The sequence below is a fragment of the Condylura cristata genome, unplaced genomic scaffold (assembly GCF_000260355.1).
Source record: "Condylura cristata isolate star-nosed mole 26May11 unplaced genomic scaffold, ConCri1.0 scaffold00017, whole genome shotgun sequence".
NCBI classification, from domain to species: domain Eukaryota; kingdom Metazoa; phylum Chordata; class Mammalia; order Eulipotyphla; family Talpidae; genus Condylura; species Condylura cristata.
In genome coordinates, this window is record NW_004567118.1 from 32,132,257 (window position 1) to 32,146,463 (window position 14,207).

A 14,207-nucleotide genomic window follows, 5' to 3' on the forward strand; every position below is an offset into this window, starting at 1 on the left:
TCTTCTCACTCATCAGACCTAGTTGGAGCTGGTGTTGGGAAACGCTGGTCTGGTGACCAGGAGGGAGCTGGGCAGGGAAGCAGTGGACCTGCTGTGCAGCTCTGGTTTTGGCCCAGCTCGCTGTGGGACCGTGTGTGAGTCACTGCTTTCTCTTTCCTTTATAAACGTCTATCGATCTCTTACAGTATATACCAGGCCCTCTTCTACGTGTCTGAAATATATCAGCGAACAAAGATTTCTGCCCTCATAGAGCTAGATGGGAGAGAGGCCATCAATAATAAACAGCTTTCAATTTTAAATAAAGTAGTTAGGGGAACTCATCAAAAAACTGATGTTTACGTTAAGACTTAAAAGAAGTAAGGGAGGGCGTGATGCTGGTATCTTAGGAACAGCACAATAGCAAAGGTCCTGAGGTAGGAACATGCCCAGGAAAGAAGTTCACTGTAGCTAAGGGGAGAGGGTGGGAGAGAGAGGATGATGTCAGGAGAGAAACATGGAGTCTCATGGACCATTGCTGGGACTTGAGCTTTTATTCTGGATGAGGTGGGACTTGAAATGTCCATAGGATTGGTCTGGCTGCTGTGCTCAGTGTAGTGTTGGAGGTGGGGGTGATCGTGAGACCACTGAGAGGGTTATTACCATGATCCAGCTTCAGTTTGCCCCCTCTTCTTAGGCCACCCCACCCCCACATCCCAGCCTCCCTCCTACAAGGAGGAGATGGAGAAAGGGAAGCCCAGGAGTCATTCCTCTTGAGATGGTTGAGATCCCGCCCTGGTCCTGGGAATGGGGTACCCCACTTCCGGCTCATGCGAGATCCAAGCCTCGGTGGCCCCTCTTCCTTAGGCGAGACACCCCTTGCCCTGGCAGCGTGCACCAATCAGCCTGAGATCGTGCAGCTGCTGATGGAGAACGAGCAGACGGACATCACCTCACAGGACTCGCGGGGGAACAACATCCTCCACGCGCTGGTGACGGTGGCCGAGGACTTCAAGACGCAGAACGACTTCGTTAAGCGCATGTACGACATGATCCTGCTGAGGAGTGGCAACTGGCAGCTGGAGACCACGCGCAACAATGACGGCCTGACCCCGCTGCAGCTGGCCGCCAAGATGGGCAAGGCGGAGGTGGGCTGCGGCTCGGGCGGGAGGGGCGGGAGGCGTGGCCGCTCTGCAGCCTGGAGACCCTCCCCGGCGCCACACAGGAGGCGTGGGAGCCCCTCTGCCCCAGCCCCTGACGCTGGGCTCCTGTCTCCTGCCCTGGGACGGTCTCGCTCGGGCAGGGTTGGGGAGTGTGTGTGGGTGTATGTGGGGTTTGGTACACAATAGCTCGTGGATTTTGTGGCTGAGATTCCTGCAGAGAGAGGACCTGAGAGGAGCCTGGGGGTCTGACCCTCGGGTTTGTGGCCTCTCTGGAGGATGGAAGTCCCGGGGTGGCTGCTCTGGGTGCAGAGCCGATGAGCTGTGCCTCACTGGAGCTGGTCACCCCGACTCCCAGTCACCCCAGCTTGTCAGATTGGACTGGAGCCAAGTCCCTAGCAGAGAGGTGTGGCTGCTTGAGGCCCTGTGTGCCCTGCGTGATCCAGGAGCTCACAGCTAGGAGGCACCTTGGTGAGGACCCGGCGGGTGGGCACATGTCTCCATCAGTGCCGGGGGCATGGCCAGGTCTGAGGCTGAGGTCTTCGCTCAGGTTGGGACTGGTTACAGACCAGTCTCAGAGAGCTGGGAGGGCACTGCAGCTCCAGGGAGGCTATGGAGAGCGCCGGCTGGTGGGTGGCTGCTCTGCTATCACAGGGTGACCGCTCAGGGCAGCTGACCGGGAGGCTGTGGGTGGCCGGGGTCACCCGAGGGCCTGGGTCATGTGCCAGTGGTCAGGGCTGGGGCCTTTATTCTTTTGTGGGGCGAGGAGGCGAGGGACAAACGTGGAGGGGCTGGACAGAGGAGGAATTGTGTGCTTGCTTCCCTCCTCCTGCCACCCCAAGGCACAGCTCCTGCGCACTTCAAGGAGAGTCAGGCTGTGGCTGCCAGCGAGCTTCCCGTAGGGTCTCCTCCCTGCAAGCTGCTGCGGCCCACGCCTTCCTTGGGGGTAGCTCCTGCATAAGGCTTCTTGCTAGAGTGTGGCTCCCCAAGCCCCTTTGTTTCCTAGGGGATCAAGTGTCCCTGTGGCCAGTGTTGGGGAGGCTCCTACACCTTTCTTGCCCCTTCTCTCCTTTCCCCAGTGTTCTTTGGAAACCTTTCTGGGCCTGCCAAATTGGCTGCTATGTTGGAAGTGGAGGGTCAGTGAGATTTAGGGCACAAACAGAGATTCCCACACCCTTGTGGCCAGAAGGCTTTTGGGTGAGATGAGATGGGAACCCCACGGAGTCATGAGAGACCAGGGCTCTGACACTGGACTCTGCTCCTGGACTCACCCTCCAACTGGACTCTGCTCCTGGCTGTTGGGTTGGTGCCCCAGGAAACCCTGGCCCCCATCTGGGGTAACCTAGTTCTCAGCTTTGGGGAGGCACTGAACTGGAGAGCCCGCTCTCCATCTTGTCTGCACTTTGGAGCCACCCAGGAAGCTTTACAAGCTACATGTGCCTCTAGTGGGGTAATTGCTTCATTGAATTATTGGGTAGTGTGAGACCTTTAAATGCTCCCCCGTGGGCCTAACATGCAGCAATACACATTATGTAGTAAGACTGTGGGTCTGGTGGATCCTTGGCCTCTCTGCAGGGCTGGTGTCCTGCCTTGCCCCCTGCCTGGCCAGAGCAGTGAGCCTCCACTGGCAGGGTTTTGATTGAGGGAGGCACGGGGGACCCTGGAGAAACTTCTAGTCTTTTCTTAAACAGGAAGTAGTCCTCAAAATCACCAGCTCCTGGATTCTTCACTGAACAGGGTCCCCACTGGCACAGGTGTGAGCCTCCCGCAGCACGAACAACCTCACTCCTGTCTCGCTGTCACAGACCCCAGGGGGATGGGCAGAGCCCACAGCTTCTCCGCACCCCGTGGATGAGACAGGAGCAGGGTCACCCAGGCAGGCTCTGAGGCAGGGCTCGGTTGCTCCTGGTGGGAGCATCTTCCCTGCCACACTGGCAAGCCCCATTCCTGTGGTTGCTCCTCTTCCTGTCCCAGATCCTGAAGTACATCCTCAGTCGTGAGATCAAGGAGAAGTCGCTCCGGAGCCTGTCCAGAAAGTTCACTGACTGGGCATACGGGCCTGTGTCATCCTCACTCTATGACCTCACCAACGTGGACACCACGACAGACAACTCAGTTCTGGAAATCATCGTTTACAACACCAACATTGATGTGGGTCCCCCGGTGGGCAGGGGAAGGCAGGGGCTTCTGGGGGGTCTGGGAAGACTCAACACAGGCTGGACACATCTGTAGACCCCACTTCTCTGCCTCAGTGAGTGGAGTGAGCACAGAAAGGGCTGGGCCTAGGGCAGGTTTTGCGTTCACTTGCTCCCAGGTGCCCTCATGGGGGGGGGGTCTCCTGGGCCCAGAATCTTGGAAAATTTGAGCATTGGGGTGGCTGGTATTGATCTTCTCCATCTTGTTTCTCCCCACTCACCTTACCAGTCCTATATGGCCAGACATAGACTCTCCCACTCCCTCCAAATGTGACTGTGCATAATTGTACAACTGGAGCAATCAGGGAGGCCTTCCTGCAGGAGGCAAGGTGTGGGGGGAGGAAGTCAGTGAAGCTAGAGGGGGAGAGAGAGGATCAGCAGCCAGAGGTTTTATGCTATTGGGGGAAGGGAGGCAGCAGGCTGAATTTTCAACCTTCATATTTTACCAACAGTCATCTTTTTCAGAGACTGCTTTATTTGGGGTCTCTTTGGACCCTGAAGGCAACCTGGTTGGCAGGGAAGTTTGAATGATAGCAGTTTTATAGATGAGGAGACTGAGGCCCAAAGAGGTGCAGGGGTTTTCCTCAGATCACACAGAGTGGGGCAGAGGGAGGTTCTAAATGGGCCAGAATCCCAGTGAAGCACCATGCCCTTCTGGCCCTCTCTACCACTGTGTGTCAGCATGGCTCCTGTGGCATTTGATGGCTCCCTGGGTGCCCTGGTAAGGAGCCTCAGGAGCTGGACATCACCTTCCCAACATTTCCCGGGGGTAACATGACTGGCCCCTGCTGCCCAGGGTGGTGCTGACTCAGAGCTCCCTTTGAAGTGAGGACCTCTGAAAATGCCCCCTTTTCCTCCCTCCATCTCCGTGATGGCTGGTTGTGTTCTGCCCTCAGAACCGACACGAGATGCTGACCCTGGAGCCCTTGCACACGCTGTTGCGGATGAAATGGAAAAAGTTCGCCCAGTACATGTTCTTCCTGTCCTTCTTCTTTTATTTCTTCTATAACATCACCCTGACACTCGTCTCCTACTACCGTCCCCGGGAGGAAGAGGTGTGTGGGCCCCTGGCGGCTGAGGGGGTGGTCAGAGCTGTGGGAGCTTGGAGCTGCCCGATGTGAAGATAGGGAAACTGAGGCCCAGAGCTATACCTGGGGGCCCCCTGCTGGCCTTCACAGTTTCTGAGTGTCTCCAGTACTTGCTGGGGGGAAAGCTGGAGAATTAGGAGACCCAGGCTCCACCCAGCTTTTGTCTAAATCCGGAGCTTTTGCTGTGAGGAAGACAGGAAAAGGGAGGAAGGGAAGACACTTGAAAAAAGCTTCCCACATACTGGGCCTCATTTTCTCACTCATTACGAAGCACAGCCTCTGGGCTGTATTTTACTATGTGGTGAGGCCCTGTGAGGGTCTGGATATGGATGGTTCTGGAACATGAGGTGTGAGGGGTTGTGAGCATAGGTTGGCTCATGCTCCTCACTGTAGAGCTGTGGGTTCCCACCGTGGCTGAGGAAGGGGGCGGGGTCTGCCACTTCTTTTCTCACCCTGTACGGGACTTAGGCTTCATTCTGGCCTCTGGTCCAGCTTGAGGGCTTGGCAGGTGTGTGTGTAAGGGCTCCCCCACCCCCAAGCTGGTGCCACCTCTGCCCTCCTCACTCCCATCCTGATCCATCCATTCTCCTCCCTTCTCCATAGGCTCTCCCGCACCCCTTGGCTTTGACGCACAAGATGGGGTGGCTGCAGCTCCTGGGAAGGATGTTTGTGCTCATCTGGGCCATGTGCATTTCTGTGAAAGAGGTCAGTGGACCACCAGGCCCTTCTGGACTGACCTGCAAGGCGGGGAGCTGTGTCAACAGGCCTGGCTTCTCTCAAACCCTGTTCTGCCATTACTGCTTGGGGTCTTTGGTGAGGCATTTCCTTTCTAGGCTTCAGATTTCCTAGTGATAAAATGGGCAGGCCCATTTCATCTATTTGCCCCCATTTGTCACCTATCTGCCACTTATCTGCCCTCCTACACGCTCAGTGCCCCATCTTGCCCTCCCCTCCACTCACTCACCCAATCAACCCCTGCTGCCTTCCCTGACCCATTCATTCCTCTATTTGTGTTCTCACTCGTCCTCACCAACCTTTCAGTTGCCAGCCAACCATCTTTCCATCTGTTTTTTAGTTGATCAGTTGATAAAATCAATTCATCCATCATCCCTCACCCCACCAATGACTCAACTGGGGTGTACCGTGCAGATGTGCGGTATGACACCTTGGCGATAGGGATAGACACGCTGCCTTTTGTGAACTGGAGGTCTGGTGGGGGAATACAGATGGATGCAGATATCTAGACTAACACAGACCGTGAAAAGGACCTACAGGAGGTGTAGACCAGAGTGCAGAGGAAGACAGAAGGCTCTTCTGTGGGGCAGAAGGAAGAAGGAAGATTTGAAGCAGAGTGTGCTTATTCTGGGGGGCAGGATGGGAGCTGCGGGACAAAGTGGGCAGGTAGTATGCTGCTGTGGGGAACAGCATAAGCCTGGGGCAGGCCTAGAGAACGCAGCTGAGTTGGGGAATGTGGGTAACTGCAATAGTGCTACTTTGCATGTTCTCTGGTGAGGATGGTGGTAGAAGTGAGAGATGTAAGACGGGGGTGCATCCACTCAACCTGGGGGTGCCTCTGACCCCCAAGCACAGACCCCCTTCCACATCTCTTCTGGCTCTGACTGGACCACCACATTCTCCCCACTGAGTCTCACCTCTGGGGAAACACCCCTTTCTGAGATCCTCTGGTGCAGGGACCCAGCGCTTCTCTCTTCTCTGGCCTTAGGGCATTGCCATCTTCCTGCTGAGACCCTCGGATTTGCAGTCCATTCTCTCGGATGCCTGGTTTCACTTTGTCTTGTAAGTAGGTCTGCTCCTTGGTCATCACCTGGCAGGTGGGGCCCAAGTCCTGTTGGGTGGCTTATGTGTCCCTCCGCAACAGACCCCCCATCATGTCACCATCATTATGCTGTGGTCACATGGTGAGAGCCCGCCTCGCTCCCCGCTAGGGAGAGAACCCCAATCCCTAGTGCCCGCTGTCTATGCAGTGATGGCTGCCCCCGCCCGCACGAGCCCCACGTGGCAGGCAGCACAGAGGAGGCAAGAGGAGGCTGAGCAGTGCTGTTTTCTGAAGAGACATTCCAGGCCTGTTCCTCCTTGTTATGTGGGGTTAGAAATTGCCATCTTGGGCCCTGACAGATGAGGGCTGGAAGGTACTTAATAAAGCACAGTCTCATCAACAGCACGAAAACTAGGGCTCAGAGGGGGCGTGAGACACTCACATGGGGAGCTTCACCAGGGTGGAAGCCAGCCCCAGTGCCCTGGCGTCCAGTCCCAGTGCAGACACGGCTCCACATGCCCTGGTCAGAAGGCCCAGCTGAGCGGCTTCTCTGAGTGAGATCATGTGCAGCCCCCATCAGAGGCTTCTGCGACCCCTGGTTGTAAATGAACAGAGGCCAAGCCAGCTCCACGGTGTGGATGGGGCAGAATCTGCAGCATGGGGTGAAGAATCTTGAGCTGCAGGGCTCTGTTGACCCCACCCAAGCCCCGCTCTGTGTATGGCAACCTTGACTCTTGACCTGATGTTTCCAAGTATCTGGGCGTTTTATTAAGTATGTCCCTACCTTCCAGAGTCATGGACCGTGTTCTTCATCCTGTGGGTGGGGATGCCCAGGTACTGCAGGTAGTGGGTAGGGCAGGTGTGGCACTCCTGTTGTGTCCGCTGAGTGTGAGTCTGTCACCTTTGAGAAAACAAGACGGTTCCAGAGCAAAACACATCTCTGCAGACGCTGGCTTTAGTACAGGCCAATGACGCTGATGCCTTGTCTGCTCTCTGCTTACTTGCTTTGTTAGTGTAGAGGAAGGTGTAGACATGCTTTCTCACTTCGGTCCCAAACACATCCAGTATCCAAGTGTTTGTCTCCTGGCCCAGCTAGGCAGGTGAGTTACTGACGGCATATGCAGGAGAGGGTTTAGATCCAGAAGTCTACACAACTTATGGTATGTGCACTGTTTAGGAATAGATTATGGTCTTATATGTGCAGTATATATTATACTTAAAAAAAATTTTTTTAAAGATTTATTTATTTATTGATACAGAACTGGGGTACAGGCCAGAGATGCGGAGGGTGAGAGGATTCACCAGAGACAGAGTGGGGAGCAGAACAGGCAGATCAACGAAGTACACTGCTGAGGGGAGCAGCGGGCGGGCCAGGAGAGGTCTGCCACGCCATGTGGTCACCTCCGGGGCAGGCGGGGATCGAACTCATGCGGAAGTGGCTTTGACTTCTTAGTGCTGTGCTTTAACCCGCTGCACCACCAGGGAGGGCCAATATACTTAAAATTTTTAACTGTGGTAAAATATACACAACAAAAAAATTATCACCTTAGTTATTTCTAAGTGGGCATTTCAGTAATGTAAAATACATTTGCGTGGTCGTGCGAGTCTGCAGAACTTTTCGTCTTGCAAACTGAAACCCCAATCTATTAAATAGTGAGGCCCTGGCCCCCAGACCCCGCCCGTCATAGCTTTCTGCTTTCTGCCTCTAAGAATATGACTCCTTTAGGTGCCTTAGAGGAGTGGGATCATATCTTTTTATTTTTGTGTGTGTATCAGGTTATTTCACTTAGCATATATTGTACTTTTTTTTTTTCAAGGATAAAACGATAGGTTTGCAAGACTTTTGTTTTGAATGGCTCATAATTATAGATGTTGACAGTTTTTGTCACTTTTATTAAAAAATGCTGTCATTTGTTGCATCCTCAGTGGGGAATCCCAGTAGTTTCCCAATCTTTTGGGGGAATCAGAAACCACATTAGTGATTTAAAATATATACAGCTTGCTGGGTTCCTCCTAGACCTTCTGAACCAGGGTCTCTCGGGGCCCAGGGCCTCAGCAATTTTAAAAAATTGCATCAGCTGCAACTAGCACTTTGTTGTAGCCCTGTGCACCTGGGCTGAATTTCAGATAGGTAAAGGGATGTGGGGCCACCTTACTGGTCTCGCAGACTTCAGCCAGCAGGGTGACAGGTCGTTTGGGCCTAAGGGAGGTTGGGGGATTTGAATATCTCTGCCCTAATGCTGCGTGCAGAGAAGTAAGTAAGGCCCTTGTCTCCTGTGTCTCCTGAACAGTTTTGTCCAAGCAGTGCTTGTGATACTGTCTGTCTTCTTGTACTTGTTTGCCTACAAAGAGTACCTCGCCTGCCTCGTGCTGGCCATGGCCCTGGGCTGGGCGAACATGCTCTACTACACGCGGGGATTCCAGTCCATGGGCATGTATAGCGTCATGATCCAGAAGGTGCGTTGGTGACCGCTGAGTCTTTGCCTTTGGTCAGCTGTTAGGTGTCTAGGCCTTAACACGCACGGACTCGGGCGCTGGGAAAGGACATACTTTGTGAAGGAATGGTCCACCCCAAGGCAGTGGTTGCTGGTGAAGGCTTAACAACTGGATCTCTGGGTGGTGGTGGGGAGGGGAGTGAGGAGTGGGGGGGGAGGAGGGGAACATACATGTGTGTCCATGTTTGCATACATATGCACACACACTTACATATACACACACAGAGGTGTATTTATTATAAATCTTATCATATAAAGAATGTGTGGCTTACAACTTAGAGATAATAAAATATACAATTCTTCTTACTGTCAATCCCACATAGCTAGTTGAGTCTGACAAAATAATCTGTTGATTTTTGCTGAACTTTTGTATGTCCTGTCAACTTAGGGTCAGCAAGTGTTGCGCCAACATAAATGTTGGTCGATGTTTTTCTTCAGGGGTGAGATGATGCACACTGCAGCCTCTCTTGTTTGTTGACAGTGGGAGCCACTGCTGGCTGAGCTGGATAATAGTTTCCAAAGATTCGAAGACTATTTCATTAATACGTTTCTGCTGTTCACAATGTAACTGCTACAGAGAAGACACATTTTTTAAACACTAAGCAGCTTTAACATTTCCTTTGTGACTACCTTAGGCCTAGATTAGACAATCAACAAAACATTAAGTTACTTTCTGATTTGTAGCATTTGCCATTTTCTATGGTGTAAATACTCCCGCCACCCCCCACCCCCCCAGCCAGCTTCCTCACTACAAGCGAAATGTCATTGGACATGGAGTTGGGATGTGTGTACCTTACATGTGACATGTGTACCTTACACAGTACCTTACACCATCTGGCTAGCAGAGATCTAACTCAGGAACCTAGATAACTGTCAAATGTAGTAAAATAACTAGGAGGTAATGAGTTTTGAATATTTTCTTAAATAAATAATTACTATAATTTATTTGATAATTTATTTTATTTAATTCCTGAAAAATGGCTATGATTAACAACCAGCTAAAAAAAATTTTAAAAAATGTAACAATTAGCTCTAACAAGCTGGGATGAGCTGGCTCCAGCACACCACTGTCCCAGGAATGTGAGGATTTCAGGCAGGTGAGACTCTATGAAGAAAGGTGCCGCCTAGGAATGAATCAGCAGGGATGGAGACGGGGTGCGAACCAGGAGGGCGTGGATCAAGGGCAGGAACAAAAGAGAAAGGCTTTTTGGAGGTGGGCCCCAAAGCTGAGCATGCAGGGAATTTAATGAAAGGGAAAGGGGAGCAGCTTGGGAGAAGGTGGGTTAGGGTGGAAACCTGGGAGAGGGGAGAAGCTGTAAGGTGATCAGTGTGTGGGAAATATGTGCTCAAAACTTGCCCTTGAATCATGTTTCTTTCTTTATAGGTCATATTGCATGATGTCCTGAAGTTCTTGTTTGTATATATCGTGTTCTTACTTGGATTTGGAGTAGGTAATTGATTTATAATTAACAGTGACTCCTAGTTTGCAAAGCACTTTACAACAGATGCAAAATGACAAAGCACACGGCAGCCCCAGGAACAATCACAGCAGCTACCAGAGCTACCAGTGGGGCACTGGTTGGCTTAGTATTTTGCAAGCTTTATCTTTTCACTTCTCAGGACTTCTTGACCCGGGGGGAATAATCACCCCCCTCTCCTTGCCCCAATCACAGAGACTCCCCGATTCCAACCTGACACTCTTGCGGACTGGTGTGTCTCCCACGTGGTTCTTATAACCTGAAATAGGCTTGACAGGTCTTTTTGACTCTGTTTTGTAGATGAGGAACTAAAATTTGCAGGAATTTGACTGATGATCTTTGCAAAGTAGGCGTAAAGTGAAATAGCTTTTAGCTAATTTCCTGTGGCCTCCCTATGGTGTTACTCTTACTCTGCTTCTATCGGAGATCCTCTGGTCTGTGGAGCACCAGGGATGGGGGACCCTCCCTAAAAATCTCTCCATTTACAGAAGAGGGAACAGCACAACCTGATTTTACTTCTAACTTCTGCAGCAGCATAGAGAGTGGTGAATTTAATACTCCTCATGGCATTTAAAATGAGGTAGTCAGTCCTGATACCTTTTCGGGGTCACCATTTGCCTATTTACTTGTTCTGTCACTTGTCCATCTATTCATCCGTCCATTTTACTCACTCAACAATTTCATTCCACCCATCCATCATCATTCCACCCATCCATCATCCAGCTAGCAATGAGAACCCACCTGAGCCCTGAGCCTTGGCCAGGGGACCTCACTACAGAGCATTAAGAAGTGAGGCAAGATCACCCAGTCATGGCAAAGACCATCTAGGCTTGGACATGGGGAGCCCAAGCCTGATTGGGAAGTCAGGGACACACAGAGGTGGTAATTTGCTCCTGCAAGGCTGTGGCCGTCAAGGTCTGAATGCGGAGTAGAGAAGGAAAAGGAGTGTGGATAGGCTTGGTTGGGCAGGAAGGGCTTTCTGCAGGTCAGAGCAGAGCACTAGTCCTGGAGGCTTCTGTAGAAGCTGAGGCTGGGGACAGAATTTAAACAGCCAGCGAGAAGGAGGCAGCATGGCATGCCTCTGTGTGTGCATGTGTGTGTGTTTACTACCAGAGCACACCAGCTTGTTGGGTAATTAATCGGGCAGAGAGGCTGAAACGACCACACTGTCATGTCTTCCCAGCCCTGGCCTCGCTGATTGAAAAGTGTTCCAAAGACAAGGAGGACTGCAGCTCCTATGGCAGCTTCAGCGACGCAGTGCTGGAACTCTTCAAGCTCACCATAGGCCTGGGCGATCTGAACATCCAGCAGAACTCCAAGTACCCCATCCTCTTCCTGTTCCTGCTTATCACCTATGTCATCCTCACCTTCGTCCTCCTCCTTAACATGCTCATTGCCCTGATGGGGGAGACAGTAGAGAATGTCTCCAAGGAGAGTGAGCGCATCTGGCGCCTCCAGGTGAGCCTGGCAGGGACTCCGGAGGGGGCTTCGAAGGGCCTCCGTTCAGCACGTGGCACTGACAATGCCAGCACTGTGCAGCTGGAGCAGCCTGGGAGTGCTCATGAGTTCTGTGTGCTGGGCCCGGCTGGAGGGAGCCTTTAGTCCTGGTTACCTAGTGTAGGTTCAACACCGCCTGTGAGGTGAGCGCAGGGGCTCAGAGGGGTTCTTCTCAGGCAGTGCCGTGAGGTGTGGAGGCTGACGTGTGGCAGTAGGCTGCTCTAGAAGAGCATGAAGTACGTACAGCATGATGGCAGTGACAGTTTCTCTCCCCTCCATCGTGGCCTCAGCAGTCCTCATGAACTGTGGGCCTCACACGCTGAGGACACTACCCACAGGATGGGTCTGGGCATTGTGACCATCCTGGGAGAGGACTGGAAACTCACAAGACACAGTGTTGGAATTAGGGTTGAAGAAGGTGAGAGCTCCTTCAGCTATCGGTCGATCCTCGTGAAAGGGGGCAGCTTCCTTCTGTGGCCCACAAAGAAAAGACCTGAGGTATCTGGGGCAACCGCAGGCAGAAGAGCTCTGGTTTGACAAAGGGCCATTTCTAATTATTAGGGTTTTCTTCACTGGAAGGTTGGTAAAATTCAGGAGACAGGCAAGTCATGAAACGCTGACCAGGGGACTCCAGGCTGGGTGGGGGTGGGGCAGCATGATGCCTGAACTTCCCTTCACCATGGGACACATTCAGTCAGGTGCTGGTGATGAAGAGTAGAAACAGGAGTCGTGGTACAGGCTGTAGGACGCTGCTCAAGAGCAAGATCAGGGCCTCTACGTTGACAGGAAGGGTGGGTCAAACTGAACACTGAGGGAGGGTGAGTCCAGTGATATACGCCCAACTCCCACCCAAGGCTCCAACCATATTCACAGGGTGTTCCACTGATCAGTCCCTGGGCCGCAAGGCACATCAGTATTGCCCCAGGGCGATTGAGCATCCTGATTGAGGACAAGGAACCTTGAATGCTACACCCACAGCTAGAACGTACCTGAACTTTCAGAAACTTTTGTTTAAAGCATTTGAACACCTTTTCCAAACTTTTTGGTTTTTCATTTTGAATCTGTAGATTAGCTGAGTTGTCAGGATCTATGCATTACAAGGGGGTGTAGGAGTGGAGTGAACTGTTTGGTGGTGTGTGTGGTGCGCACACACGACTCAAAGGAGCTGTGTTCCTGAGTCGGCCCCTCAGTGACACGCTTGGGCTTTCCATGTCCCTAGAGAGCCAGGACGATCTTGGAGTTTGAGAAACTGCTACCAGAATGGCTGAGGAGCAGGTTCCGGATGGGAGAGCTGTGCAAGGTGGCAGAGGAAGACTTCCGGCTGTGTTTGCGGTGAGCAGGGCCTGGGTGGATGAAGAGCAGTGGGCAAGCTTACAGAAATGCTGCCGCTTGCTCACCATACCCCAGCCACAGTCTGCGCTGGCCTCTCCAAAATGGAATTTGCTTCTGTGTCGTCCATCTGGCCCTAGGACGAGGCATCCATCCTTTAGAAGGGGAGTGAATGAGGGTCCAGGCCACGGGTTCCCTCTGCCCTCTGGAAGTGCCGCCATGGCCTCTACCTGCCAGTGTCTGGCTTACAAAAGATCTGCCTCTCTGGCGTGCCTTGGCCTGTGCACTGCATGTTTGTTCATGTGACACAGGGCGCCAGGGCCCATCTTGTCACTGGCAGGTAACAGAAAATGAGACAGTTCGCTTTGATTGTTAAAAAGTCCTTGCACATCCTGTAACCATCTTTCTGATGTGTCCACCTCTCCCTAAGCTCTCTCTGACCATAGGTGGATCAGATAGCCGACCTTCTATGAGCACAAGTTCAACCTGTTTCTCTGGCTGAGGTATCCACTTGGAAACGGTATCAGCACTACCTGAACAAATATCACTAACGTGACATCTTCACACTAGGGGTGTCTCGGAATGGGAGCCAAACCAGCTCTCCAGTTGAACCCCCAATGTAGACCCTGCTGGACTCACACTGAGGGTTGAATCCTAGCCATTACCTTCTCTTACTGCAAACCCTCATGCCCTCTCACCTCAGCGTGAGCTCCCCTCTTTCCGTTTCTCCTTCTCCACGGGCCCCTTCCCAGCCCGTGTCAGCACAGTTTGGAGATGCACCCTTTATCCTTCTCCAACGTTCTGGGTCCCTCACACTAGAAGGGGAAGACTGATCTCTGGAAACCTGTGCAGATTTCAAATGCTGATGTGACTGTGCAGAGCAGGAGTGTCCATGATCCCCAGAAAGCAGAGGAGCTGTTGAGAACACCCCAAAGTCTATTAAGTACTCTTTGTTTACATTTAACGAGCTGCCAGTTGCAAAGTAGTGAGAAGGATTATGCATTCACAGGATCAACGAGGTGAAGTGGACAGAATGGAAAACGCACGTCTCCTTCCTCAACGAAGATCCAGGGCCTGGGAGACGGACAGGTACTGATGCCGCCAGGCACTGTGACAGTCACCCCCATACCATGTGGCCTGGGGCAAACTGAGTCTGAAGATCTTGATTTTCCCTGTCTGTAAAATGGGAGGGTTGAATTAAATTAATTCTTA

The 14,207-nt window shown here is 52.3% G+C and overlaps 1 protein-coding gene across 1 annotated transcript in view; it reads left to right on the plus strand.

The window, feature by feature from the left end:
• Nucleotides 1-14,207, plus strand: part of TRPV3 (transient receptor potential cation channel, subfamily V, member 3) — a 28,286-nt gene that overhangs the window by 13,764 nt on the left and 315 nt on the right. The window contains exons 8-17 of the mRNA XM_004684769.1: nt 844-1,124; nt 3,111-3,287; nt 4,228-4,386; nt 5,023-5,124; nt 6,143-6,216; nt 8,488-8,653; nt 10,076-10,142; nt 11,353-11,627; nt 12,886-12,998; nt 14,005-14,084. Of these exons, the coding sequence (XP_004684826.1) occupies nt 844-1,124; nt 3,111-3,287; nt 4,228-4,386; nt 5,023-5,124; nt 6,143-6,216; nt 8,488-8,653; nt 10,076-10,142; nt 11,353-11,627; nt 12,886-12,998; nt 14,005-14,084 (1,494 nt within the window). The remainder of the gene's footprint in view (nt 1-843; nt 1,125-3,110; nt 3,288-4,227; nt 4,387-5,022; nt 5,125-6,142; nt 6,217-8,487; nt 8,654-10,075; nt 10,143-11,352; nt 11,628-12,885; nt 12,999-14,004; nt 14,085-14,207) is intronic.